General features: G+C 38.4%; 1 protein-coding gene across 1 annotated transcript; it reads right to left on the reverse strand.

Moving 5' to 3' along the window:
• Window positions 1-10,280: 10,280 nt before the first annotated feature.
• LOC118628601 (interferon-induced very large GTPase 1-like) lies at window positions 10,281-18,442 on the reverse strand. Its single transcript, XM_036259575.1, is given in 8 exon segments — window positions 10,281-12,378; window positions 12,380-12,654; window positions 12,657-12,743; window positions 12,746-12,926; window positions 12,928-14,174; window positions 17,034-17,050; window positions 17,771-18,174; window positions 18,328-18,442. Coding segments are annotated over 7 exon segments (4,053 nt in total). The 5' UTR covers window positions 18,079-18,174; window positions 18,328-18,442; the 3' UTR covers window positions 10,281-10,440.
• Window positions 18,443-27,338: the final 8,896 nt, after the last annotated feature.

Genomic DNA, 27,338 nt, shown 5'->3' on the forward strand with positions numbered 1-27,338 from the left:
CAGCCTGGTACTGGCACCAGAACAGGCATATAGACCAGTGGAACAGAAAAGAGAACCCAGAAATGGACCCAAGGCTATATGCTCAATTAATATTTTACAAAAGTGGCAAGAGCATACAGGGGAGTAAAGACACCTTCTTTAATAAATGGTGTTGGGAAAATTGGACAGCTACATGGAAAAAAAAATGAAATGAGACCATCAACTTACACCCTACACAAAAATAAACTCAAAATGGATAAAAGACTTAAATGTGATTCGTGAATCCATAAAAATCCTGGAGAGAACTGTAGGCAAAAAAATTTCAGGTATCATTCACAGCAGAATTTTCACTAATACATCACCTAAGGCAACAGAAACAAAAAAAGAAATGAACACATGGGACTACATCAAACTAAAAACCTTCTGCACAGCAAAAGATCGAATCATCAAAATGGAAAGGCAACCCACTGTATGGAAGAGCATAATTGCCAATGATATATCAGATAAGGGGTTAATTTCCAATATATAAAGAGTGCTCATACAACTCAACAAAAGGAAGACAAAGAACCCAATTGAAAAATGGGCAGAGGAACTAAATAGACACCTCTCCAAACAGGACATACAAATGGCTAAGAGACATATGAGGAAATGGTCAACATCACTAATCATGAGAGAGATGCAAATTAAAACAACAATGAGGTACCACCTCACACCTGTCAGAATGGCCGCCATCAACAAATCATCAAACAACAAGTGTTGGCAGGGTGTAGAGAAAAGGGGACTCTAGTACACTGCTGGTGGGAATGAAGATTGGTGCAGCCACTATGGAAAACATTATGGTGTTACCTCAAAAAATTAAAAATTGAACTTCTATTAGACCCAGTGATCCCACTTCTAGGAATATACCCTAAGAAGCCTGAAACACCAATCAGAAAGAATATATATACCCCCATGTTCATAGCAGCACCAATCTTCATTGAATCTATAGATTGCTTTGGGTAATATGAACATTTTAATGATGTTAAGTCTTCAAATCCATGTACAAGGTATGTGCTTCCACTTTTTTATATCTTCCTCTATTTCTTTTTTCAATGTCCTATAGTTTTCTGCAAATAGGTCCTTTACTTCTTTGGTTAACTTTATTCCTAGATATCTTAATTTTTTTGCTGCGATGATAAATGGGATTGTTTTTTCAGTTTCTCTTTCTGTGAGTTCATCATTGGTGTATAAGAATGCTGTCAATTTCTTTACGTTAATTTTGTATCCTGCTACTTTGCCAAAATCATTTAGTAAGTCTAGTAGATTTTTGATGGAGTCTTTGGGGTTTTCTATGTATAATATCATGTCATCTGCAAATAGTGACAATTTCACTTCCTCCTTTCCAATTTGGATCCCTTTTATTTTTGCTTCATGTCTGATTTATATGGCCAAGACTTCCAGTACTATGTTACATAATAGTGGCAAAAGTGGGCATTCATGTCTTGTTTCTGTTCTTAAGGGAAATATTTTAGTTTTTGCCCACTGAGAATGATGTTGGCTATAGGTTTTTCATACACTGCCTTTATTATGTTGAGATATGATGCCTCAATTCCCATATTGCTAAGCATTTTTATCAGAAACAGGTACTGGGTTTTGTCAAATGCTTTTCAGCATCTATTGATATGATCGTGTGGTTTTTATTCTTCATTTTGTTTATGTGGTGTATTACATTCATTGATTTGCGAATATTGTACAAGCCATGCATCCTGGGATTAATCCCACTCTGTCGTGGTGAATAATTTTTTTGATGTATTTCTGGATCCGATTTCCGAGTATTTTGTTAAGGATTTTGGCATCTATGTTCATCAGGGATATTGGTCTGTAGTTTTCTTTCTTTGTAATGTTTTTTCTGGTTTTGAAATTAGAATTATGCTGGCTTCATAAAACGAGTTTGGAAGTCTTCCTTCTTCTTGAATTTTTTTAAATACTTTGAGGAGAATGGATGTTAGTTCTTTTTTGACTGTTCAGTTAAACTCCCCCATGAAGGTGTCTGGTCCTGGGCTTTTATTTGCTGGGAGAGTCTTGATTACATCTTCAATTTCTTCTTTTGTTATTGGTCTGTTTAAGTTTACTATCTCTTCCCGCTCCAGTTTTGGGAGACTATGTGTTTCTAGAAATTTGTCCATTTTGCTTAGTTTGTCCAATTTGTTGCCATATATTTGTTCATAGTATTTGTTAACAGTCCCTTGTATTTCTGTGGTGTCAGTTGTTACTTCTCCTCTTTCATTTCTGATTTTGTGTATTTGGGTTCTCTCTCTTTGTTTCTTGGTGAGTCTAGCTAAGGGTCCATCAATCTTGTTTATCTTTTTGAATAACCAGCTCTTTGTTTTTTTGATCCTTTGAATTGTTTTTGTTTTTTTGTTTTTTTTGTTTTGTTTTTTTTTTTGGTCTCTATGTCATTTATTCTGCTCTGACATTTGCTATTTCCTTCCTTCTACTTGCTCTGGGGTTTTCTTTTGTTTGCCTTTCAGTTCTTTAAGTTGTGAGTTTAGACAGTCAATTACAAATTTTTTTGTTTCTTGAGGTAGGCCTGTAGTGCTATAAACTTCCCTCTCAGATCTTCTTTTGCAGCATCCCATAGATTTTGTGTTGTTGTATGTTCATTTTCATTGGTTTCCAGGAAGTTTTAAATTTCTTTCTTAAATTCCTCAGTAAACCATTCATTGCTTAATAGCATGCCATTTAGCCTCCATGTGTTCAAATATCTTTGCATGTTCTTGTTACAATTGATGTATAGTTTCATGCCATTGTGATCTGAGAAGATGCTTGTAGGAGTTCAATCTTGTTGAAGTTGTAGAGACTTAGTTTGTGCCCTAACATGTGGTCTATGTTTGAGAATGTCCCAAGTGCACTTGAGAAGAATGTGAATTCTACAGTTTTGTTGTATAATTCTCTGTAGATATCTATTTAATCTATTTGGTCAAGTGCTTCATTTAGAGTCATTGTTTTTTTGGTAATTTTTTTGTCCAGAGGATCTATCCAGTGGTGTCAGTGGGGTGTTGAAGTTTCCTGTTAGGATTGTATTGCTGTTGATTTCTCCTCTGAGGTCCTCCAGAATATTTTTAATACATTTTGGTGTTCCTATATTGGGTGCATATCTTCCTGTTAGATATATCCTTTCAATATTATGTAGTGGCTTTCTTTGTCTCTAGTTAAGTCCTTCATTTTGAAATCTATTTTATCATATATGAGTATTGCTACACCAACTTTTTTTTTCTTTTATGTTTGCTTGGAAGATTTTTTTCAACCCCTTCACTTTCAACCTATGTGAGTCTTTTGTTGTGAGGTGGGTCTCTTGTAAACAACATATGTATGAGTCATGCTTTCTTATCCAATCAGCTATTCTGTGTCTTTTTATCGGAGCATTCAGTCCATTTACATTTAAGGTGATGATTGATATGTACTTATTTATTGCCATTTTTGTTTAGTGTGGTTACATTTTTCTTCCTATTTCTTTTACTAATTACAGCAGTCCTTTTAACATTTCTTGCAGTAATGGTTTGCTGCTAATATATTCTCTTAGCCTTTCTTTTTGGCTGGGAACCTCTTTATTTGACCTTCTATTTTCAACGATAGCCTTGCTGGATAGAGTAGTCTTGGATTCAGATCCTTGTTTTTCATGACCTTGATTACTTCATGCCATTCCCTTCTGGCCTGTAGTGTCTGTTGAGAAGTCAGCTGATTGCCTAATGGGGATTGCTTTGTTGGTAACCTGTTGCTTATCTTTTGCTGCCTTTAGAATCCTCTCTTTGTCTTTAATTTTTGTCATTTTAATCACTATGTGTCTTGGTGTGGGCCTGTTTGGGTTCTTCTTACTTGGGTCTCTCTGTGCTTCTTGAACTTGAATGCCTTCTTAACCAAATTAGGGAAGTTTTTGGTTACTATTTCGTCAAATATATTTTCTAACCCTTGCTCATTTTCTTTTTCTTCAGGGACTCCTATTATGCAAATATTATTATGATTCCAGTTGTCCCACAGATTTCTTAAGCTGTCTTCCTGCCTTTCCATTATGTTTTTCTGTTGGTTTTCTGATTGGTACAATATTTCTACCCTGTTTTTTAGTTCATTTATCTGGTCATCAGCTTCCTCTACTCTGCTATTTAGATCTTCGAATGTGTTCTTTATTTTTGATATGTCATTCTTGATTTCTTCTTGGTGGTTTTTAATTTCCAATTGGTTGATTTTCAATGTTTCTATGTCTTTATTCATGGTGTTGATGTCCTTACTCATGCTGTTGAGGTTTCTCAAGATCATGGCGCTGAATTCTAGTCTGTTAAGATGCTTAACTGCATTTCATTTATTTCATCTTTGGTAAAGGTCTCTTGTTCTTTTTGGGGGGATTTGTTTTTTGGGGGGTTTCACCATTTCGGCTATCTCAGTGAGTGTTGGGGCCTTGCAAATATTCCCTGTGGGTGTTGGTGTTCTCCTGATTCTGGCTCCCTCTACTGGGTCTGGATGAGCCTGGGAGGACCCATGTTAAACACCTCTGTCAAGTCTTACTTTCCTGGGTAGAGTTGCAAGCCCAGGAATGGTTCAGTTATCTTCTAGCTTTTTGCCTGGAAGCTATTAGTCCTGGTTACTTGAAGAGCCTTGGGTTCTCAGTTGAATGACAAATTCCCTCAGGTGTTCAGCATAAGGGGATTTCCAGAGGGTGGGGCAGATGCTGTTTGTTAATGAGCCTCAATTCGCATTTCTATGGCCCACCTGGGTAGGGTTGGATCCCCGATGGAGAGGCTGCTACCTCTGTCCAGAGCCCTGGGAAGGAGTAAGATATCTACCATCCTGCATGGCCACAACTAGAATAAGTTCTCAGCGCCCTCCATATCCTGAGTGTCCCCACACAGTTCCAAGTCCAGTTCACCCTTCCTCTGCCAGAGCCCAAGGTGAGTGGCTGTTGATATTTTAGCACTCTGTCCCCATTCTCTCTGCTGTGGAGTGACCTTGGGAGTTTAATGCTGAGGGTGGTGCTCACAGCTAAAACTGCTGCTGTCCCTGGTCTCCCAGCCCACCTCTTGTGCCTCCGCAATTCTACCAGGATCGATTAGGTATCCCTGGTTATATGGTCCTCCAAGGTGCTTTTCTGTTGGTTTTTCCCAACGATTTGTCTTTATTTCAGTTGTTGTTCCTGTTTGGTTTTGGGAAAAGATCTGTGTAGCTTCCATTCACTCTGCCGCCATTTTGGAATCCTCAAATTTCTGGTTAGGATTTTTTTATTGATTCCTTTGATTCTTGTATTTCTGGTCTAGTAGCATACCGTTTTAATTACTGCTGCTCTGAAAATAAAAGTAACAGCATAAAATGTGGGCAACTATTCTATATTATAAAATTTTAAATTATTATATTATGGATATATTTATAAAGCTATTATTTAAGATGATCTTTATAATTATTTGATCCAATTCTCCTATGAATTCTGAATATAGGGATTCATATCTCCTCCAGCCACAGATCTATCTGTAGGACACTACCACTAATTTTTCTCTCTCTGATCTCATGTTATCTTTTTGATAACTTGTAAGTGGCTGCATAATCTTTTTGGTAACTTTTCTTTGTCTGTCTTCCACTGATCTCTCCAACTAAGGGTGGGAAGCTCTCCAGGACTATTACAGGTGTTCAGGAAATAATTGCTAAATTGATTGATGTGATGGTCATTCTCTTTGTCCTTCTCTAAATTGAAATTTCTGGAGCTGTTCAGAGGGATAAGAGTGCCCCAATGGTTTTACTAAAAGAAACAAATAAAACAATGAGGTCAATGGGCCTGGCAGAAGTCCTCACCAGACAGTAATGTTTTGCTTTTGGTTTCCTTCTCTTTTAGTGTGGCATCACCAATGGTAAGGAAAAACATAATACTTTTTAAGTCAGACACATTCAGCTCTATTTTTTCTTAGTTTAAGAATTCATCTACTTGAAATTGTGCATTAAGTCAGATAAAGGACTCATTTTATGCTCTATGACATAGTCTACACTCAAATCAGGTTGTAATCCTGAAGATCAAATAGAGACAGAACAAAAGGCATCACACAGGCTCCCTGTTCTTCGATGTGTGATTTGAACTTCCATGACCCTCCAGAAGGAAGAGAGGTCATAACCTGTTCTGTGTTTTCCATGCATTTCTTCACTACTTTGGGCTACATTACAGGTTTGTGGTTTGTCTTTGTTCTCACTCTGTGCTGGGGGGATGCAGAGGGCTGGACCCAGAACAGATGTTGCCCTTATTCTCATTCCCCCAAAGTGAAACTACTGTACCTCCACAAGTCATGCTGGTTTTCTCAGTCATTTGAATCACTTAATGGATAAAATATCCATAGCTTCATAAACAGTCTTACACAAATGCCCCCATTTTCACTTGGCTTTCTTCCTGTTAATCTGGGCAGATTCTGTTTCTCTTTTCAATTTCAAGAAACAAGCTGACTTTAATGTTCAGTTTAGGGATTTTGCCCCAGGCAGAAAACACTTGTCTCAAGTGTGTCTTTGAGTGAACAGATAGTATTCTCTGTTCTTTCCTTCACTATAACTGATAAACATCAGAGAATCTCTGAAATGAAAACACACTTTCAAACTTGGACAAAGACGGTGCCTTTCTACCCAAAAGATAAAGAAGCAGTGTTTGAAATGATGATGATTATTTATCTTATCTAATTTAATATGTAAAAATCTAGAAATGGTGATATTTGAGTCAACAAGTTGTTCTGTCAGTCTCTATTTGTAAGACCTAATAATATTAGAAGGCTGGAGCAATAAGCTGTCTCCTGATTAGGTTCCTGCACAACATATCCTGAGTTCAAATTTCCTGATGTTCCCTTCCCCCAGTGTCCTCTATTATGTTAAATGAACTCCTTGATTAAGCTGAGGTGATTTAAAAGTCTCCCATGTGCCATGTCCAATGGGACAATGAGAAGATATCATGACGTCTCTTTCCCCAGTGGTTTGTACAAGGAAAGAATCGTCCACTCAGATATCACATTGTTTCTGGTAGGAATAAAGTAACAACCTGATGTCAAATGCTACTTAAAATCATATATTCATCTACAAGCCCTTTATAGCTGAATTGCAATATCTTCCTAATTAAATAATATTTCCCTTTAACATTTTATTTCATGCTGAAGTATGACAGTACTTTATGCACTAGTATGCAGAAATTCCAATGGAGTTTATTCATCACCTGTAGGCCACTATATCTGTACCAATACAAAAACTTCCAGTCTCCTGAAGGAGGTTGTGACAAGAGACCATGCCATTCTCCTGACCTGGAATCTCATCTCATTTACTTTACATTCTTTTAATTTGTTATGGCTCTGAATGGATTGCAGATTCATCCTTTGTGTAATCATCTTGTTTCCAACTTCCTCAGGTTTAGAATTAAGTTATCTAACAGGTCACAGTCCTTCTGCATCTTGATCAGTTGGTGTTCAGGCAGACTATGTAACCTTTCATAATGATCCACTTACATTTAGTAGTTACTGCATCTACCATCTACCTTGTTTATTACCCCATTTTTAAAAAAGTTTTTTCTTTATTTATTTTAGAGAAAGAGCAAGAAGGAGGGAGAGAAATAGAAATATCTATGAGACAACATCAATTTACCTCCTCCTGCATGCCCCTCACTGGGGATTTGGCCCACAACCTGAGCATGTATCCTGATTAGGAGTTGAATTGGCAACCTCTTGGCGCATGGACCTATGCTCAAAGACACCGGCCAGGCTATCATCCCATATTTAATTCACCTAGTTCAATTGCTCTGAGGGTTTCTCATATACCTTACTCTTATGTTTCCTTTCTTTTCAACAGTCCTAACATTTTCACCATCACTCAGCCATGTGTAGGAAAGGTGAGCAAAGAGATCCACAGTAACTTTCCTCAGGTCATCTTCTTGTTGAACAAAACAGTTACATATGAAGCATAAACAGCTGGAGGCCTTTGATAACATCACCTGTCAGTACCCAAGGAAAGGCATCAAATTAGAAAAACCTTTAGTATTTTTATAAGACCAACCAAAATTTGCTTGTAATATCTATGTTAAGAATCTCAGAAGTATGCCATTTACTACTCTTTTTTTCCAGGTATGATTTTTTATTTTTAATTCCTCACCCAAGGATACTCTTTCTAATTAGCATTAGCTAGAGTGAGAGTAAGGGAGAGAGAGATAGAGAGAAACATCAATGCATTAATGATACATAGACTGGCTGCCTCCTGCACGACCAGACCAAGGCTGGGGACTAACCGCAACCCAGGTTACAAGCCCTTGACTGGAATCAAACCCAGGACTCATTGGTCCATGGGCTGATGCTCTATCCACTGAGCCAAACCAGCCAGGGTAGCGGGTATGTTTTATATACTCTTGTCTTTAACAAATTAACAGATTGTGAAATTTCTCCTCTATCCATAGTTGTGCAGAATCTTCAGCTACCGGAGGGTTCTGAATAAGAACAAATATGCCCTTTTCTTCATCAGCATCTAATGCAAGGGAAATAGCAACTTGATCTCCCATGTTCAAAATTTATTTCAAAAAGGTGTCTGGCAGAGTTGACAATGGTGATCCATAGGGTGGCTTAACTTAAAAAATAGTATACAGCTGTAAAATGAAATGTACTTGAGCTACTTGCAAACATATGGCACATTCAAAAGGAGTAATTAAAGAAAAGTTAGTGAAAGGAGCACTTATAAAGGTAGGGTCAAAGAGATGGTGAGGCACCATGGGCTAGAAAGAGCAGAAAGAAAACTCTCAAATACCCGTCTTTCAGGAAAAGTTCACTGATAGCGTGAGGTGGCCAAAGAGGGGACCAGAAAGACAAATATTCGGATCCTCCCCAATTCCCTCTTCCCTGCCATTCACCTGCAAAAAACTTTTCATTGGCCAAACTCAACCTTCGGAAGGCAAGGAAGCCTAGTGGTTTGGAACTACTAAGATTAACTTCATGGTTTATGATGCAGTGTTTTCATGGTGTACGATGCAGTGTTAAGTGTAGAAAGTTGAGAGTGATCCTGAAGAGACAAAAGGAATTGTCCAACATTACTATGTTTCTTTAAAAATTACCATCCAGGTTAAATGAAAGTATGTTTGTGACAGTCAACCAGACCTATGGTACCTATCTTACTATCTAATTTAATCTCCTTCCAGGCCCCAACACAACCTGTGCTCTTACCATATCTATGGACAGCTAATTCCTCAGAGTGTTCACACTCTTCCTCCTGCTTGAATTTGTTTTTTTCCCTTGGTTGATAGTTCTCATTCTTCTAGATTGGGCTCAGGCTTCATCTCCCTTATCTTAAAAGCATTTCCTGATGGTTTTTCCCAACCTAGGCTAAGTTAAGCCTTACTCCATCTGATTCTTATATTTTTCTTTAATTACTTCAATGATAGCAAATCTTATAGTTTGTGGTGGACAATAATATTTACTTCTTCCTCTCAAGCAGTCTTTGAATAAACATAGGAAATTTGAGGAGTTTCAGTGCTAATCAAGGTAGAAGGCATGACTACAAGAAGGCAGTAGAACATTAGCTTTATTTGGGTGACTGACAGGTTTGCACCTTGGAGAAGGGGGGACATCCCTCACAGCATGAGACCATCCAGAGGTGGCAACCACTCAGAAGGGGAAATGGACAGAGAATCTCACAGGTGGTCAAAGAGGGACCTACAGTTCAGTAGGGAGTCTTTCAACATATAGAGCTCCAAGGGACAGCCACAGCTTGGGGTCTCTAAAGCCCCAAAGTTTATCTTTCTCTGTGGTCATTTTTGCAAAGTGTGTAAAGCAGGGAAACGTTATATATGATATTTGGGCTTATTAAAAATGACTGGCTGTGTAAATTTTGAATTTGGCACTAGAAAGCTTTTGCTCTAATGGGACCCTGGTTGCTGTGAGGAAATAACACAAGGGCCAGTATAAAGAGCCCATCGTTGCTAATTTTTGTAACACACTGCAGCCATATCTTGTATTGCTTTATATGCCCAACACTCGGCAAAATTCCCAGCAAATTGCAGCGACTCAATTATAATTAATAATATTGGAAGGAATTCATGAAGGAAGGAAGGGAAGGAGGAAGAAAAGAAATCAAATATGTTCTTGATTTTACATTTCTGTGTTTATTTTTCTTTACTGTATATGTTTGTATTATAGGAGATAGTAAAAAAAAAAGTGAATTATATGTCTTGTGTTATTTCTGATAACTATTCCATTTAAACTTTAAAAAAAAAAACATTAGTTTGAAATTTTATTTGCACAGGCACATACTAATTCTAAAATGCCCAGAGGAGATGTAAAATATAATGTTTCATTGGTTGATTTTAATTATCTGGTTTACACAAAATGTTCATTACAGACAGCAATGCAACAGAAGAAGAGAAGGGCTGGGTGAGGATCTTACAAGCTCTTTGAGTATTAACCCAATTTACAAGGTAGCAGAAACTCTTTTCACCAAAGGAACTCAGTCAATGTTCGAATGGTCTTTGTAGGGTACCTTAAAATGAGTAAAAAATTCCTCTTTTTTACCTTCTAGGTACAGGACAGGGTTGTTTGTTTTCTTAAATGTGATGCACATCTTTTTAAAACAGTTTGCTGCCTCTTGAAACAGCTCTAGGGCAAGGTCTAGTCTATATCTGTTCGTCAGCATGAATCTGGCTCCTTGAGATGCAGCCTCAGTCTCTGTATGAATAACTTGCAGAATTTCATAGAAGTAACTAGGACTGTACCCCTCATTCATTTGTTCTCTTTTGTGTATGATTTCCTTAACCAATTTTATAATTTGAGCTGTTGTCTTGCTTATGATATTTTTTTCAAACTCTTCCACAGAGATTCCATATGCTTGGGACTTTTGAGAGGTCATAACATGTTTAGAGTAATTGATACAAAATGTTTTCTTTGTATCACGATACCTAATTCTGTTCACAATATTGGGATGTTGTTTAAAGTGTTCCAGGAGAATGTTCTCTAGCTCAATATCGATATCAGGAGCCTCAGCAGATGGGAGTGTAGGAGGCAATAGAATGGAGATGTTCTCTGACCAGACCTTATTGAAAAGATCTCTCAGCTTATTATCTTGTAGCTCTTTCCCTTCAATTTTTTCTAATAACTTATGTTTAAATTTTATTTCATGCTCCTTCCAAAGGTCTTGTATTTTCTTTCCACTCATTAAATCCTCACATTTTTTCATAGTTTCTATGGTAAGCTCCTCTTTAAGAGTCTTCAAATCATCTCCAAATCTTTCTTTCCACTGAGCTAAGATATCTCTCTCTCTGTCTTCTCGAAAATACCTTTCAAGTTCTTGTTTTATGGCTTCATGTTTTTCCACAAGTTGATTGTCAATCAAAGTTCTCTTGATCTGCTCAGCTTCTCCATTTTGAACCTGGTTGGTCAGCTGACTATTCAAGTCCAGCACATGACTTCTTAGCTCCCAGGTCCATCTGTTGTACATGGTCTCCAGTTTATTCATAGCCACGACCTCCTGGGTGTTCCTGAACCTGAAGATGAAGTTTTCATTCACTAAGGCCCTCCATAAATGCCCTATTCGAGCTTTTAGTTCTGATATCTTCAAAATACTTCCCCTGGATTCTTCTTTGGCATGTTTAAGAATCCTGATTTTTAGCTTTTGACCATTGCAGCTATAGCGGGGATTCACAGGGGCCATTGAGGGAAAACCTTCCCAGAGGTGAAGAAAGTAATGGATGTAGGTCTCAACATCAATCTTAATGACATCACTGAAGTGAGATACATCTGAGCACTGCTCATGTTTGGCTGCGGCAAGTGTCATTTCATTCAACCTGTCTTGCAGCCACCTTCTCCTTTCCATGCTTTGTTTTGTATCTATAATTTCTTCTGTGTTCTGATGAACAAACAGGCATCCTGGAGAGATATTCAGATGTTTCATCCTGAGAATGGCATGAATGGCTATTTGCAGAATGTCGTTTATTTCTGATAGATCTTTCCCAAAAATATTGATGAGAGTTAGGTTTCCAAGCCCAGTGACAAAGGTTGCCAACTCATTGTCCTCACTATGTGCTTTGTTAGTCAGCTCTGAAGCTCGAAGTCCTTCTGTGTCTACAACAAGCACAAAATCAAAGCCCAGCTCTTCCCTGAGCAACTCTTCCACCTTCAGAAGCTGCATGTAGGCACCCCGGGTGCACCTCCCTGTACTGAAACTGAACTGCAGCCCAAACATTGCATTCAGCAGAGTTGACTTTCCTGAGCTCTGCAGGCCCAGGACAGAGAGAACAAATACCCGTTTGTCTCCAAGTTTCTCAGAGACCTTATCAAAAACAGCTGCCACCCACTTTAGAGGCACATAAGATGCATCCCCATCCATCAGCTCAATGGGAATACCAGATATCATCAGGTCAGCAGCCATTTGGGGAAGGGAAAGAAAGAGCTGTATTTGTTTGGGAGGAAGCTTCTTGTAGAGCTTTATTGATCTGGCCAACTTCTCTCAGGAGATGTTTAATTCCCAGGGTGGAGTCACTAATCTCTTTGGTAATAGCATCTAGTTCAGCCTCCCAGAGTCTGAGGAAATCTCTCTTTGACTTCTGCTCCTTCTCTGTTCTTACCTGAGCCAACAGGAAACTGTGCCTCTGGTGGAGGTTTTCTAATTCTCTAGTAGTTAGTTGTTCTATTAGCATACTCAGGCCCTGCAGAAAGTACAGCTCTTGTGGGTCTCTGGGTATGACTGAAGACTTTTAAGGAAGGACTTTATCAGTTCACAAAGGTTAATAACTTTGTGATATCGTTCACAGGTGTTTTCTGCTTTTCCTTCTCAATCTCATTCTTTTATTTTTCAATGCTCCTCTTTCTTTTTTCTCTCAGCTGATGGAGTTCCTTATCCTTCTTACACCAATCATGCCATAGACCTCCCTGAAGAGGTAGTAACTTTTCTTTTATCTCAGATAATTTCACTTTTCTCAACATGTCCATTAGGATATTAGGTTATTTTTTCTGCTTCTTGACAGGCTCCTTGGTCTTCATCAATAGTAAATTCATACTTCCTAGCCATGTTGGCCCAGTCACTCAAACTGTGAGGTGATCCGGACTTCTTCAGCAACTGTGTTAATATAGCTGTAATTTTGTCAGCTAATTCTATCTTATTTAGATCCTTGATCCCAATTCTCACTTTGTGGACAGGATTCTCATCCATAATATTTTCTACATTTTCAAACAAACAGATGAGAGGTTTGGGTGACTTCCAAAATTCATGTAGAAGGGAACTTTTCATTTTGTCAGAATCAGAAGTTGGCAGGAGAATGACAGTGACTGAAGATACCTCTTGTAGGAACCTAACCTGCTTCTCATGTATTTCAGCATTTCCATGGAGATTGGTGAAGGCAATACAGTTTTCAAACCTGTCCTCAGCTCTCCCACCTGGGCAGAACCAGCAGATTTCCACCATACCCTCTGTCAATAGACGTCTGTTGTTGTCTTCCCTAGAATGACGGTGGAAAAAATGGTCATGTTTGCCATTACTGAGGAGTGAATTTAAAATCTGTGATTTGGAAGTAGAGACATAATTTCCAATCCTTATGAAAGACACAGTGTGTGTAGGTTTCCAGCTGATCAGCTGGTTATTATAATTCTTAATTTTTTTCTCCCATCCTATTTTTTCCACTTCTCTCCAGCTTCTCCTGATTTGCCTGAGAGACCAAAGAGGAAATTCTACTTGGGGATTGCAAGGACTGGGCACCAAAAGTGGGAGCGCAAATTGACTAAAGGAGAGTTAGGTCAAAATATACTGTCTTGTAAGGGAATCTGCACAGTGAAAAACTGCCATCTGGATGTCCATTGGGTGGGTGCAAGTTTGTGTTGTAGTTGATTGTGTTTTCTAGATAATGAAAAAGTCCTCAAATGTTCTTTCTAGTTCTGTGCTTTTCAGTGTCTGGGGCACCATAGATATTGTATCTATAGTGCCTCTATAAACTAGGTACCGCAAATGACATTCTAATATCAAAAGTTTCTCTAGAAAACAAAATGGTAGCTCCCTGTCAGCTTTTGGTTGTGTGTCATGGATGGAGGTGTTATTTACCAAAAAAGTATTTACTTTGGTCATTTTCTTGGGATAATAACTTTCCAGATTAAGCCGCCTGATTAGGTTAAGAAAGTCTGGATTTGGGGCTGTTTCTTCTCTATCATTGCTTGATTGATGATCTCTGGAACAAAAAGCAGATTCATTGGGTGTTTGTTGGTTTTTTTAAACATATTTCTAAGTTTCTAGAAAGAAATAAAGACAATGATAATGACTGTTGTCTCTGTAACAAAGAGTCTTGATTAAGGTAATCAATTATGAATGCATAAATATATTCATAAGTTTTCCAGAAATAAATAGAGTCCTTCTAAGTTTTAGGTAGTGGGTTAATGAGGAGATGAAGTATAATATTGGCTTCCACACTGAAGAGCATACCAGTTAACTGTGATAGACATAAATAAGTGAGTAGGTCCCGTCAGTGTGGCTCAGTTGTTGAGCATGGACCCATGCACCAAGAGGTTGCCAGTTCAATTACTGGCCAGGACATATGCCCAAGTTGTGGGCCCGATCCACATTTCGGGGCATGCAGGAGGTGGCCAATCAATGTTCTCTCTTATAGACGTTTCTATTTCTCTCTCCCTCTAACTTCCTCTCTAAAATCAATAGTGTGTGTGTGTGGGGGGGGGGGAGTAAGTAGTTAATTATACTACACTATAATGGAAGACATAAATAAATGGTAGCAAGTTCAAAATGCATTGGCAACACATTTGAAGAACTGATTAGATATGCTTGGGATGCAAAGTGAGAGGAGGATTTACTGAACTGACGTGACATATATTCATGGAGTGGGGATTGGAGGAGAAGATAATTTTAAAAGAAATAGAAAGATAATTAGCACAGGTAGTTACTGTGTTCATCACTTTACATATGCCATATTACTGAATGAATAGGATTTTCTCAGGCAAAGTCATAGGTGGGTGGGGGTATCTTAGATATTGAGGAGAGGAAGCGCAGGAAAACTGAAGTTTGAATATGTATAAGAAACAGAGCAATCGAGTATATATGAGCAGAAGCAGAAAATGAAGCTAGTGAGGAAAACTGAAAGAAAAATAAATTGGTTCCCATTTAGTAACCATCAATTTTCATAATGCCCTATTATCATTATCATTCCCACTTTGGAGAAGAAAGACTCATAGAAATCAAGCAAATGCCTGTGGTTACACAGGAGTGACAGAAGTCTTAGCCAGACCTGTCTGGGATCTTGCAGGCACATTGGTGCTAACATGAAAGGACTCTGCCATACCATAGGACATGGAAGCCAGTAAGCCCCTGAGATTCTGAGTATTCTATGGCCTGGAAACTCTGCTCTCTTCCAGGGCAAAAGTATCTGCTCCAGGGGTGATCACAAACCTTTGACAAAACATTGTGATCTACATCTGGTCCTGCTTCATTCTCTTGCTTCCTCTTTTTGTCTTTTTTGCAGCTTTATCTGTGGAAAATCCAGCTTTGAAAGAACACAAGATTGATTATTATCTTGATTATTAATACCTGGAGTCAAAATTGCAGTGTTGTTGAAGCTTAGTCTGTTCCCCCCTGCAAACGTTAGTTTGATGCCAACAACTTAACATCACTATGTTCAACATTAGTGTCTATTTCTCAGGGGTGACTCAAGAAAAGACATGGGTGTTTTATGTTATGTGAATAATTAGAAAATAAGATCACCTGTTTTATGAGCTGAGAGGTATGGGGTACAAAAATGACACAGCATGATAGTGATCAAATAAGGGTCATGGGTCAAAGTAACTGGGGTATTGCTGATAACTAGCTGGTAAGAGTGCTATTCACATAGAAATCTCAATCATGATAGGAGATAGAGGCAGGCTAGGCAGTTCAGGAAGAGACCACGGAAAGGGTAATGAAAGAGAGAACCTTGTAAACATTGCCAGGATGCAGTTTGCCTGCGGAAATTACATCCTGTGTAAAAATAAGATTATTTAAAGCTGGATGCAGCTGGACAGGAAACACAAGCTAAGACAGAATTCTTTGCAAAAACCAATCAAAAGATAGCAATGCATATACCTATCCCTAGACAGAGGAGCCTTACCAGCAACCCCCTTGGGTCCCCTCCCCCCTGCAGGGCATCTGTCTACCTTCCAAATAAAAGTTTCCTTTTGCTTGCTCCTTTGTCCATGAACTCATTCTTCCGTTTTGTGAGAAAACAAACTCGAACCTGAACACCGCCGCTTGGTTTCAGTAGCACATTGACTGACTAGGAAATGGTGAGAATGGAGAGGGTGGGATGGCTCTCCATGAAGTAACTAGGTTTTCTTCATTTCCGTATTTTCAAATTCACTGAGAAAAAATATCCAAATGAAACTGTAACAGAGTTTTTACAAAAGAAACTTCCATAAGGATGATCATTTGTGTGTGCTAGAAATGGTGATTTAAAGCAGTCAAATGATTCTTCCATATCACTCCCAAAATGTTGAGCATCCTGTATATCAGCCCAACATATTTCTAGGCTCTTCACAGATTATTCCTGAATCTCCTCTTTTTCATGTGATAATTAACCTTAGAACAAAATGAGAGATACAGGCTGATGGAGTTTAAAATTTGGATGAGAATAAGGTTAGTATCCAGCTAATGAACAATGTTGAGGGGGTCAGAATGACAGGTTTGTGGGCATATTTTGTAGCGAAGTAGATCAGTCTGTGGCTAGGACTGCGAGACTTCACCATCACCAGTGGTAGAGCTAAAGGACATTAGTCTTCATAGCAAAAAGGCCTGTGAAGTTTCCTGCATAAGAAATAGAAAAAAATACTTTACCTCAGTACACATTTTAGAACATCAAACATAAAGATCCTAATATCATCTGGGGGGGGTGATATTATATTGTCAACAGACCACTGACAAAATAATCAGGTTGTCATTAGACTCATTATCAGTAAGTAACAGAAGACAGTTACATAATTCTTTGAAAAATATAAGGTAAAAGGATATTCACCTTGAGCCAGTTACCTTCAAGTTTGAGAAGAGACTGAAGTTATTTCCAGAAAGTAACAACCTTTACATACCTTTCTTAGGAAGCCACCTGGAGACAGTTAAGAAACAAATGGGTAAATAAAGGAGTTCGTTAACTTGATAGGATATTTGAGATATTGGAAGAACAAAAGGATGTGATGAATACACACAATGTAAAAAAATATGGTAATGAGAAATTTTCATTAAAGCAAAAGAAAATAATAATATATATAATATGAACTCTATTTGATTTTGTTATGACTGAAATTTACATATGTATAATAGTAAAATAATTTATTTTCAACTTTAAAAATTACTATAAATAAAAGTGGAAAGATTTTTATTATGATTCTAAGAAGTGAAAATTTTCATCTTGACCATGTAAAAGTAAGAGTATTTGAGGGAGTTTTGAGATACTGCCTCTCATAATGGACCAAATTAAGAAGTTTTAAAAATAAAATTTAAATGTAATTTGTATACAAACTAAGAATACTGCTATAAATCTATCTGGAAGAGAGTGGGTTTTCTTTTACCTAGTACACTGTGTACAGCTTTGGCAAGTTATAACACATACTGAAAACAAGCAAACAAAAACACAGTTTGAAGATACAGAACAAGCATCAGAATCAAATTCAGGCATGGTGAGATGGAATCACACTGGAATTTTATTTCAATAAATAATGTTTAAAAGCTCCATGACACACAATTCTTTTTCTATTTTATGCTTACAATGTGTATTCAATTAATGAAGATGTAAAGATTTCAGGAAAAGTCTTGAGTCATATCCAGCCAAGAGAGGGGTAGGTTAGCTGTAGACTCACATTTTGCCATTGCCTGACAGAACTTCTCAGCCAGGTAGCGCTGGTTTCTGGCTTTCAGGACCTCCTGGGTCACAGTCTTGGAGTACTCATCCCCGTGGAACTGTAAGAGTATGTCAGCAAGTTTCCCTGGGGATGCTTGATGGAGAGTGCTCCGAGGCATGTAGTTGTATCCCTCAGCAAGAGCTATGTTTGTGAGCTGGAATTTGAACTTTACAAACTCTTCCTCTAAAAGGTCCTCAAGGATGTTAAGAAGAGTTGCCTTGAATTTGCTTTCCATTCTGTGCAGCTGAATGCTGGGAAACTGATGGCCCTGCCGTTACCAGTCTGAAATGGACAGATGGTTATGGATGATCACAGGAATGATGGGAAACACCTATGAGGCAAATGGTGAGAAAGAAATGAGGCAAAGTGGTGGATATGAGTTCAGAGACTGTCTTCCTGGAAAAAAAATCTGAGCTGCCAAATATGAGCTGTTAATACACATTCTTACATTTAGGACATTCCTCAGAGCTTAGGGGCTACTTACCTTGCCCTCTCACCCCCCACAATTGCAGTCCACTGCTGGAATTCCCAAGATTTTCTGCTAGATGATGTCTGTTTGTGGGGAATAGAAGGAGATAGGGGTCTTATGGAGGTCTGTGTTATGCTGAAAAAGGAAGGAGAAAGGGAGCCATGTTATTATTCAGTGGGTAGAAATAAAACTAAGTGCCGCCCTGGCCAGGTAGCTCAGTTGGTTAGAGCATCGTCCCGATATACCAAGGTTGCGGACTCCCCGTCAGGGCACAGGGCACATACATGAATCAACATATGAATGCAAAAATAAGTGGAATAAGAATGGATGTTTCTGTCTCAGTAAAAATTTTAAATAAAAAATGCTTTTTTGAAAAGTAAGTGCATTATGGACAGGGATGCTGAGTAAAAATTTAAAAGAGAATTGAAGACATTTATACTTCCTTTACTAATATGTGTTGGGTAGATTGGGAGGGATAGTAACAGATTCAATTTGCATATGAAAATTAGTATAAATCGTAGGGATATGGAAAATCACTTTTCTGATACCTTTGTAACTATAGGCTCCTCAACCTCTTGCTATGTGTCTTAGTCCTAAAAAATAACTTTTTTAGGTATGCAAGTATTTGAACATAATGCCATTATTATCACCACCATCTATTATATCAGCAATACCACTGTATTCACCAATCTATCTCATTTCTCTCCATCAAAACCCTGTCTATTCTTTAAGTTAAGATAAAATGCCATTTCCTTTCCAATGTCTGTTTTGGTTTTCTCCAAAAGTTGTAATTCTACCTAACTTTCAACAATACCTATGACACTTTTATTTTGTCTTGTAATTGTACTTATCTACATACTTCATTTATTTTCCTCTGTTAGAAAACACTGTTAGTTAAATGTATTGAACATCGTTCACATTGTGGGCAGGTTGTTTTGCATACTTCATCTCATTTATTTTTAACAAATGAGTCAATTAGAGAATTTTATTTTATGTTTAATTTTTATTTATTTTTCTTTATTGATTTTAGAGAGAGCGGAAGGGAGAGGAAGATAGAGGTAGAAATATCGATGAAAGAGAACATCAACTGGCTGCTTCCTGCATGCTCCCCACTGGGGATGTGGCCCACAACTTGGACATGTGCCCTGACCGAGAATCAGAGCAGCGACTTCTTGGTGTGTGAGTCAACGCTCAACCACTGAGCCACACCAGCTGGGTGAGAGATTTAACATTTAAACAAGAGAATGACACTATCTGGTTCAGCTTTAGAAAGGTCACTGTTTTACTTGGATGAGGATGGAGAATAGAAATTACCAGGAAGGAGCACTGGTAAAACAGTTAACAGAATGTTACAATGGTTTAAAGAAGATGGTGACTTGGACTAAGGTTTTAGCAAGAAAGATAATGAGCAAACTCCCATTCAGAGTTTATCTTATTGGCATAGCAACTGGGATTATCAATGGATTTGTTATGGGTATAAAAGAAAGTGAAAACAAAGATGATATATATAGTAAGCAGGATACTCAGATGTACCACCTGTTTACATGCCTTGTATGGAACCTTTTCCTTTAGTGTGTGTAGAACTGATAAATATGGGATATCACCTCTGTAATTATGTTATCTTATGTGGCAAAAGAGAGGTTATCCTGGATGGTCTTAATTTAATCCAGTAAGCTCTTAAAAGAGACAAGAAGCAGCAGCAGGTGTGCTCCTACTCATCCGAAGAGAGCATGTTGCAAACTACCTGGGTGGGCCATGTGATAGACAGTAAGAAAAAGGAGATTTCAATCCTACATCTGCAAGAAGTTGAAAGCTGCTAATAACTTGGAAGAAGACTCTGAGCTCCAGGTGAGAACTGCAGCATGGCCAACAGTTTGATTGAAACCTTTTGAAATCTTGAGCAAAGGACCTAAGTCAAACCTGACTCCACCCATGAAATAATAAAATGGTATTGTTTTAAGCTGCTAAGTTTTCTGGTGATTTGTTATTCAGAAATTGAAAATTAATGCAGATGATTTCTAGGGTTTTGACCTGAGCAAATAGGTTGATGAGGGGGTCATGCTTTGATATGGTCAATGTTTATAACACAGGCAGTTTGAGGTTCACATTTCATTTGTAATACCAATTAGGCAGATAAGTGAAGATGGTAAGTTGACTAAACTGGGGCATACCTTTTAAAGGATGGGTACAGTTTAGAGATGTTGATTAGAGAGTCATCTGTGTATAGTATTTAAAGGCATGGGACTGGTAAGCTAGGCTAGGGAAAAAGTACAAATAGAGAAGAAAGAAGGACCTTGGAGGTGAGCAACATTCCAACATTTAGAAGAGGGGAAAAGGAGAACAAAGGAAGCATCATGGAGGAGGAGATGGGGAATGAGACACATTTGGGATTCCTGAAGCCTGTAGAAGGAAGTGTGTCAAAAAGGAAGGTGTAATAACCATGTTAAATGCTTCTGAGAGGTCACGAGGATGCGGATAGAAAACTGGTCATTGTATCTTCTAAGATGGAAGGCACTGATGACCTTGATAAAGCTATTTTCATGGATGGGGGGTGGGGGTGGGAAAGCCCAACAAAAGTGGGTAACGAGAAAATTTGAGGAGGTAGAGTCAGATAAATCTTTTAATATTTTTTTGCTCTTAATATAGCAAAGGAGAGGGACAATCGCAGGAATGGACCATGTGCTTAAAAAAGTTTTGTTTATGTGTTTGTTGTAGGTATTGGTAATATCAAGACATTTGGTAGGAATGGTCCAGTAGGAAGGGAGACATGTTTGATGAAGGAGATTGTATTAGTTTCCTATTGCAGCTATAAAAAATTATCATAAACTCAGTGGTTTAAAACAACAAAGATTGATTGTTAATTAGTTCTGGAGGCCAGAATTCTGCCATGAGTCCTATGGGGCTAAGGTTGAGGTAGTAGCAGGGGTGGTTCCCTGGAATGAGCTGCAGGAAAAATTCTCTTTCTTGCCTCTTCTAGCTTCTGCTGGCACACCTTGGCTTGTGACCGCATAATTCCAGTTTCTACTTCTGTGCTCGCACTGCTATCTCCTCTTTCATAACAAAAACTCTATCTGCCTTTCTCTTGTGTGATCATCTTTAGGGCCTTCTTGGATAACTCATAATAACCCCCCCCCCATCCCCAAATCCTTAACTCAATCACTACTGCCAAGGCCTTTGTGCCATATAAGGCAAACTTTACATGTTCCAGGGATTAGCACGTAAATATATTTTGGGGAGGGGCTTTATTCATCTTATCATAAAGGAAAAGAAAAAATTGCAAGGAAGAGAGACACAGAGAGAGAAACACACACAGAAAGAGAATGAATGTTTTGATCCAAGTAGGAAATGGTGAGGGTCAGAAATAAAACTCTGTTAGAAAAGACAGAGAAAAAAATTATAGAATTAAAGCCCTATAAAGGTTTAAAGCAGCACGACTTTTAGTTTGTTTATATTTCTTAATGGAGGAAAATAAAATTTACATAAAAGAATAGGCACAAATGTTAAGAATACAATTAGATGGCTTTTGAAAAATGTACACACTCCAGTGAGCAGGCCTTTTTTATTGTCTGTGGAAATGGGCTTGAAGGTCGTTCCTAGGTTTATACCTAACCGAGTAATTTACTGAGATGGGAAACTACAAAGTATAGGGCAGATCTGGGTGTGGAGGAAGAAGATTGATTCAGCTTTGATACATTGTGTTTGAGATTAATACAATGGTTAACATGGGTGCTTTGTATTTTCTAGGCACTCTTCTAATCAATTTACATGTATCATTTAATTTGTTACTTATAACAATCTTATGAGGCAAATATTATATCTGTATCTTGTAGATAATAAATCAGAGACATAACTTGTTCAAGGTTCTATGACAACCTGGTTCTAGAACCACTGTTCTTAACTACTACATCAACATCCTTCTGGAGATGCCTACTATTAAGGTGGTTACACAGTCCTGCCTTTCAGAAACATGTCTGGCCTGAAGATTTAGATTAAGGAATCATCAGCATATAGATAATAGTCAAATCATAAAAATAGATAAAAATCACTCAGGGAAAATATGTTAAGTGAGGCTTAGTAGGCCAAAGGCTTTAATTTATGCAGAGCTGATACTCAGCTGTTAGGTTGTGAAATGACTTTATCAGCTATTAAATACTGAAATACAGTGCTTTCATACAGGTGCATATAGATTCTTCATTGACCCCCAGATACCTGACTGCCTTGGTTTCCCAGGCTCTGAAGAGCCCTGGGTAGGCTCTGCCAAGGACTATTCATTATTTTATCTTTTAAATAATCATTTATTACACATGTTTTATGCTGCTATGGCAGTTGCTGGGAAATAAAAGAGAAATTAGATAGCTTTGCCAGCCTTAGGAAATTTATGAAGAATGGTAGACACAATGATGGCACAGATATAATTAAGTTTGAATACAGTTATTTTATGAGGTGTAGGAGTCCAGAGGATGCAGGAATTGTTGTCATTCATTAAATTTATTTAAAGCATTCATTCAATATGTATACAGAGCTATTTTTAAGCATCAGGCATATGCCAGGCAATGTATGTTGGAGAGGGAAAGACTTTTCAGACAAAATTCATTCTTCAAGTGCTCAGTATCTGATGGAGGACCTGAGCACAGACCTCTTTTGCTATTGTGTTTCAGGACAAAGGTATGTACAGGTAGAGAATACAGTTTTGCCAGTCCCTTCGACAATAACAACTAAAAATGGGCCCAGGCTTCAGTGAGTTCATAGAAAGCATTCCTATATAATCTATAGGAATTTCTGACTTTCATGGGAAATTAATTTAGGTATTATCTAGGCAACCCTTTTCACAGTTATGAAATCTAGGACCTAGAGGTAGTCTATGATCAGCTTATTTCACACAACATGTTAGTGGCTGAGCCATGTGTCCAGCCCAGTCTCTGAGTCTGTCCAGAGACCTCCCCTCAGGCACACACTGTCTCAGAATGACCCATGTTGAGCTCAGAATGACCCATGTTGCAGTTGCACTTTGGTCTTTGTGTGTTTGTGTTACCAGTGATAGTTCAGCCTTGCAGTCCTTGATGAAGAATCCCTCCCTCAGTTCCTAAATTTGAGCAAAGAGCCCTGAACCATGTACTTAAAGCAGGACCTTATCAAATCATAAGACAAAGAAGACAGAGACAAAAAGACAGAGAATGACATAAGTGAGCCAGAGAGAGATCACAGTAGAGTCATAGAAGATGAGGGGAAATGGGGGAGCATTAGGGGAGGGCAGAGGAGGGGAAGGAAGGGGAAGGGGAGACAAGTGGAAAAACAAAGCAAAGACAAGAACTGTGAAGACTTCCTTATATACTCCACGAGAAGAAGGGGACTGGGGCTCCCCAACTTCTCAGTCACATGTCCCATTTGTGGAAAAGAGATGCTAACTCCATTGTGGGCCCCTGAAGAAAGAGGACACTCACCAGTATGGATCCTAGGTCTTCTTCCAATTCAGTCTGACCAGAGGAAAGTTGCTCTGACAAAAGTCTGCCGTCTTTCTGGAGCCAGTCTGTAAACCCTAAAAAACTAGTTTGATTTTTTAAAAATATGATTGAGCAATGTGGGGTGTGGTGATACTAGCTCTCCAGGTTCTTCCAGCCCACACCTACTCTCACCGGCTGCTGAGAGGAAGGTGAGGCACCAGGAAAAGGCTAGAAGTTTTATCTTATAATTGATTTAAAACTTTGTTGACTGCATCTTATTATTTATTAAGTCTAATTTTTTGGAATTTAAGATATGTATCTTCTAGGAGTAGCAAGAGTATGGATTGGATTCAGGCTGATCTAAAATGTTTTTAAATTTATTTTTCAATTACAGTTTGCATTAAACATTATTTAGTATTAGTTTCAGGTGTACAGCATAATGGTTAAACAATCATATACTTTACAAAGTGTTATCCACCCTATTTCAAGTGCCCACCTGGCACCATACATAGTTATTACAATACTGTTGACCACATTCCTGATGCTGTACTTTACATCCCCATGACTATTTTGTAACTACCGATTAGTACTTTTTAATCCCTTCACCTTTTTCACCCAGCCCTCCAACTTCTCTGTCATCCATCAGTCTGTTCTTTGTATCTGTAAGTCTGTTTCTATTTTGTTCATTTATTTTTCCCTTTACATTACACATATAAGTGAAATCACATAGTATTTGTCTTTCTCTGTCTGGCTTATTTCACTTAGCATAATATCCTCTAGGTTCATCCATGTTATCACAAATAGTAAGATTTCATTCATTTTTATGGCTGAGTAATATTCTATTGTATATATGAACCTTGGCATTTTTTATCTACTTGTCTATTGATGAGCATTTGAGTTGCTTCCATAGCTTGTCTATTTTTTAAAATATGTTTTTATTGATTTATTTAGAGTAAGAGAGAGAAACATTGATGTGAGAGAGAAGCGTCAATCTGCTTCCTCCTGCACATCCACTACTGGAGATCAAGCCTGCAACCTGGGCAAGTGTCCTGACCAGGAATCAAACCAGGACCTCTCCACGTGATGACACTCAATCCACTGAGCCACACCAGCCAGGCAATATAGGTTGGCTATTGTACATAATGCTGCAGAGAACATGGGGGTGAATGTATTATTTTGAATTCATGTTTTGAGTTTCTATGGATATATACCCAGAAGTGGAATCACTGGGTCAGAAGGCAATTCCATTTTCTAATTTTCAGGGGAAACTCCACACTGTTTTCCATTGTGGTAGCATGAACCTGCATTCAACCAATAGTTCACAAGCGTTCCCTTTTCTCCAAATGATTGCCATGATTTGTTGTTTGTTGATTTATTGATGATAACCATTCTGACAAGTGAGAGGCGACATATCATTGTGGTTTTAATTTGCATTTCTCTGATGATTAGTGATGTTGAGCATATTTTTATATGTCTACTGGCCATCTGTATGACCTCTTTGTAGAAGGGTCTATTCAGGTCCTCTGCCCATTCTTTAATTGAATTGTTTGTTTTTTTGGTGTTGAGTTGTCTGAGTTCTTTATAAATTTTGGCTATTAACCAGACTGATCTAAGTTTAAATCCCTGTGTGATTACTTGCTACTTGAATTAGGACAAGTGACTTAGCTTTTCAAAGTCTCCATGTTCTTGTTTGCCATACAAGCATATAAGTTCTGTGATTTATTGATTTTAGAGCAAGAGGAAGGGAGAAGGAGAGATAAATGGAAACATCGATGAGAGAGAACATCAATCAGCTGCCTCCTGCATGCCCCAACTGGGGATGGGCTCGCAACCTGGGCATATGCCCTGACCAGGAATTGAAGCAGGAACCTCTTGGTACATGGGTCGATGTTCAACCAGTGAGCCATACTGGCCAGGCAAAATTAGCTATTATTTTTCCTTTAGTAAGGAAGCCTACTGAAGGGTTCATTAAGAGGGAGAGAGATGTCAGAAGTTTACCTTGAAGTTGTTGATGCTGGTCTCATTAAGAATTGTAGATATCTGAAGAGTAGCACCATTTATCCTTCGGATGGGTAATAATATCATTCTGGTTTTGAGAGCATAAAAGAAAACCTTCACCATTCCTTACCTGAGGGCTAAAAAAAAAATTAGTTTCATTCCTTGGGTAATGATGATGTTTCTGGATCCTTGATAGAGTAGACATCAGGAACAGAATAAGCCTGGCAACCTTGAGCAATGATAGTACATATTAACTGACAAAGCTGGCCACTTAAAGTGTAACATTTTAGGGTTTTGGCTGGTATGAAGTGACTGCACACTTGATGAGCAGGAGTGTGCCCCACAGACCTGCTATGAAAGGGCCCAGCACCAGCAGATGCTACTGCCTTCCACTACTCAGGAGGAAAATCTGACAGGCATGGCTAGTACTTCACCTTCCTGGAAACTGAGACACAACTAACTGCTGCCCTGACCTTGAGAAATTCTTTTCTTCCTGCCATGTTCTGGAGTCATCTTGTACCCTTCTCTTAGTTTTCATTTCCAGCAGCACTGGACCACTGTGGCTGAATCACCTCAACATATCAAGGTAGTTAAAGCATGTTACTTGAAAGGGCCTTGGCCAGCCTGGCTGGTGTGGCTCAGTGGTTGAGCATCGACACATGCACCAAGAGGTCACCGGTTCTATCCCCAGTAAGGGCACATGACCAGGTTGTGGGATTGATTCCCAGTGGGGGCATGCAGGAGATGGCCAGTTGATGTTCTCTCTCATCAATGTTTCTATCTCTCTTTCCCTTTCTCTCTCTGTCTTTAATATCAATAAAGGAAAGAAAGAAAGAAAGAAAGAAAGAAAGAAAGAAAGAAAGAAAGAAAGAAAGAAAGAAAGAAAGAAAGAGAGAGAGAGAGAGAGAGGGAGGGAGGGAGGGAGGGAGGGAGGGAGGGAGGGAGGGAGGGAGGAAGGAAGGAAGGAAGGAAGGAAGGAAGGAAGGAAGGAAGGAAGGAAGGAAGGAGAAAGGGCCTGGCTAGTTTTCCTGGTAGCCCTTCCTCTGAGCATATGATTTCATAATAGTTTAAGATGTTAACTTTTTGGCTTTAGGTATTTTCTTCCAATCCATTTCTTACCTCTATTCAAAGATTTCATTGCATCTATGAATAGCAGTCCCAGGAAAAGCTTTGAGCTGGATAAAAATACAGTTGAACTTCAAACAAGACAAGTTTGAACTGCCTGGGTCCATTTATATATGGATTTTTTCCCCATAAGTACTGTAAGTGTATTTTCTCTTCCATATGATTTTCTTAACATTTTTTCTCTAGCTTACATTATCATAAGAATACAATAAATAATACATATAAAATATGTATTTATCAACTGTTTATGTTATAGGTAAGGCTTCTGGTCAACATTAGACTATTAAAGTTAATTTTACTGTGTTGGGGGTTGGCACCCCTAACTCCCACACTGTTCAATAGTCAACCATACATTTTAATACATATTTAGGACATCAGCTGCCATAAATTAAAGCATCTTAGAGAAATATTGTGTATTTCTCCCAGACTATATAATGATTTACCCAGAAGGAAAGGTAAAAA

The sequence above is a fragment of the Molossus molossus genome, unplaced genomic scaffold, assembly GCF_014108415.1.
Source record: "Molossus molossus isolate mMolMol1 unplaced genomic scaffold, mMolMol1.p scaffold_m16_p_13, whole genome shotgun sequence".
NCBI classification, from domain to species: domain Eukaryota; kingdom Metazoa; phylum Chordata; class Mammalia; order Chiroptera; family Molossidae; genus Molossus; species Molossus molossus.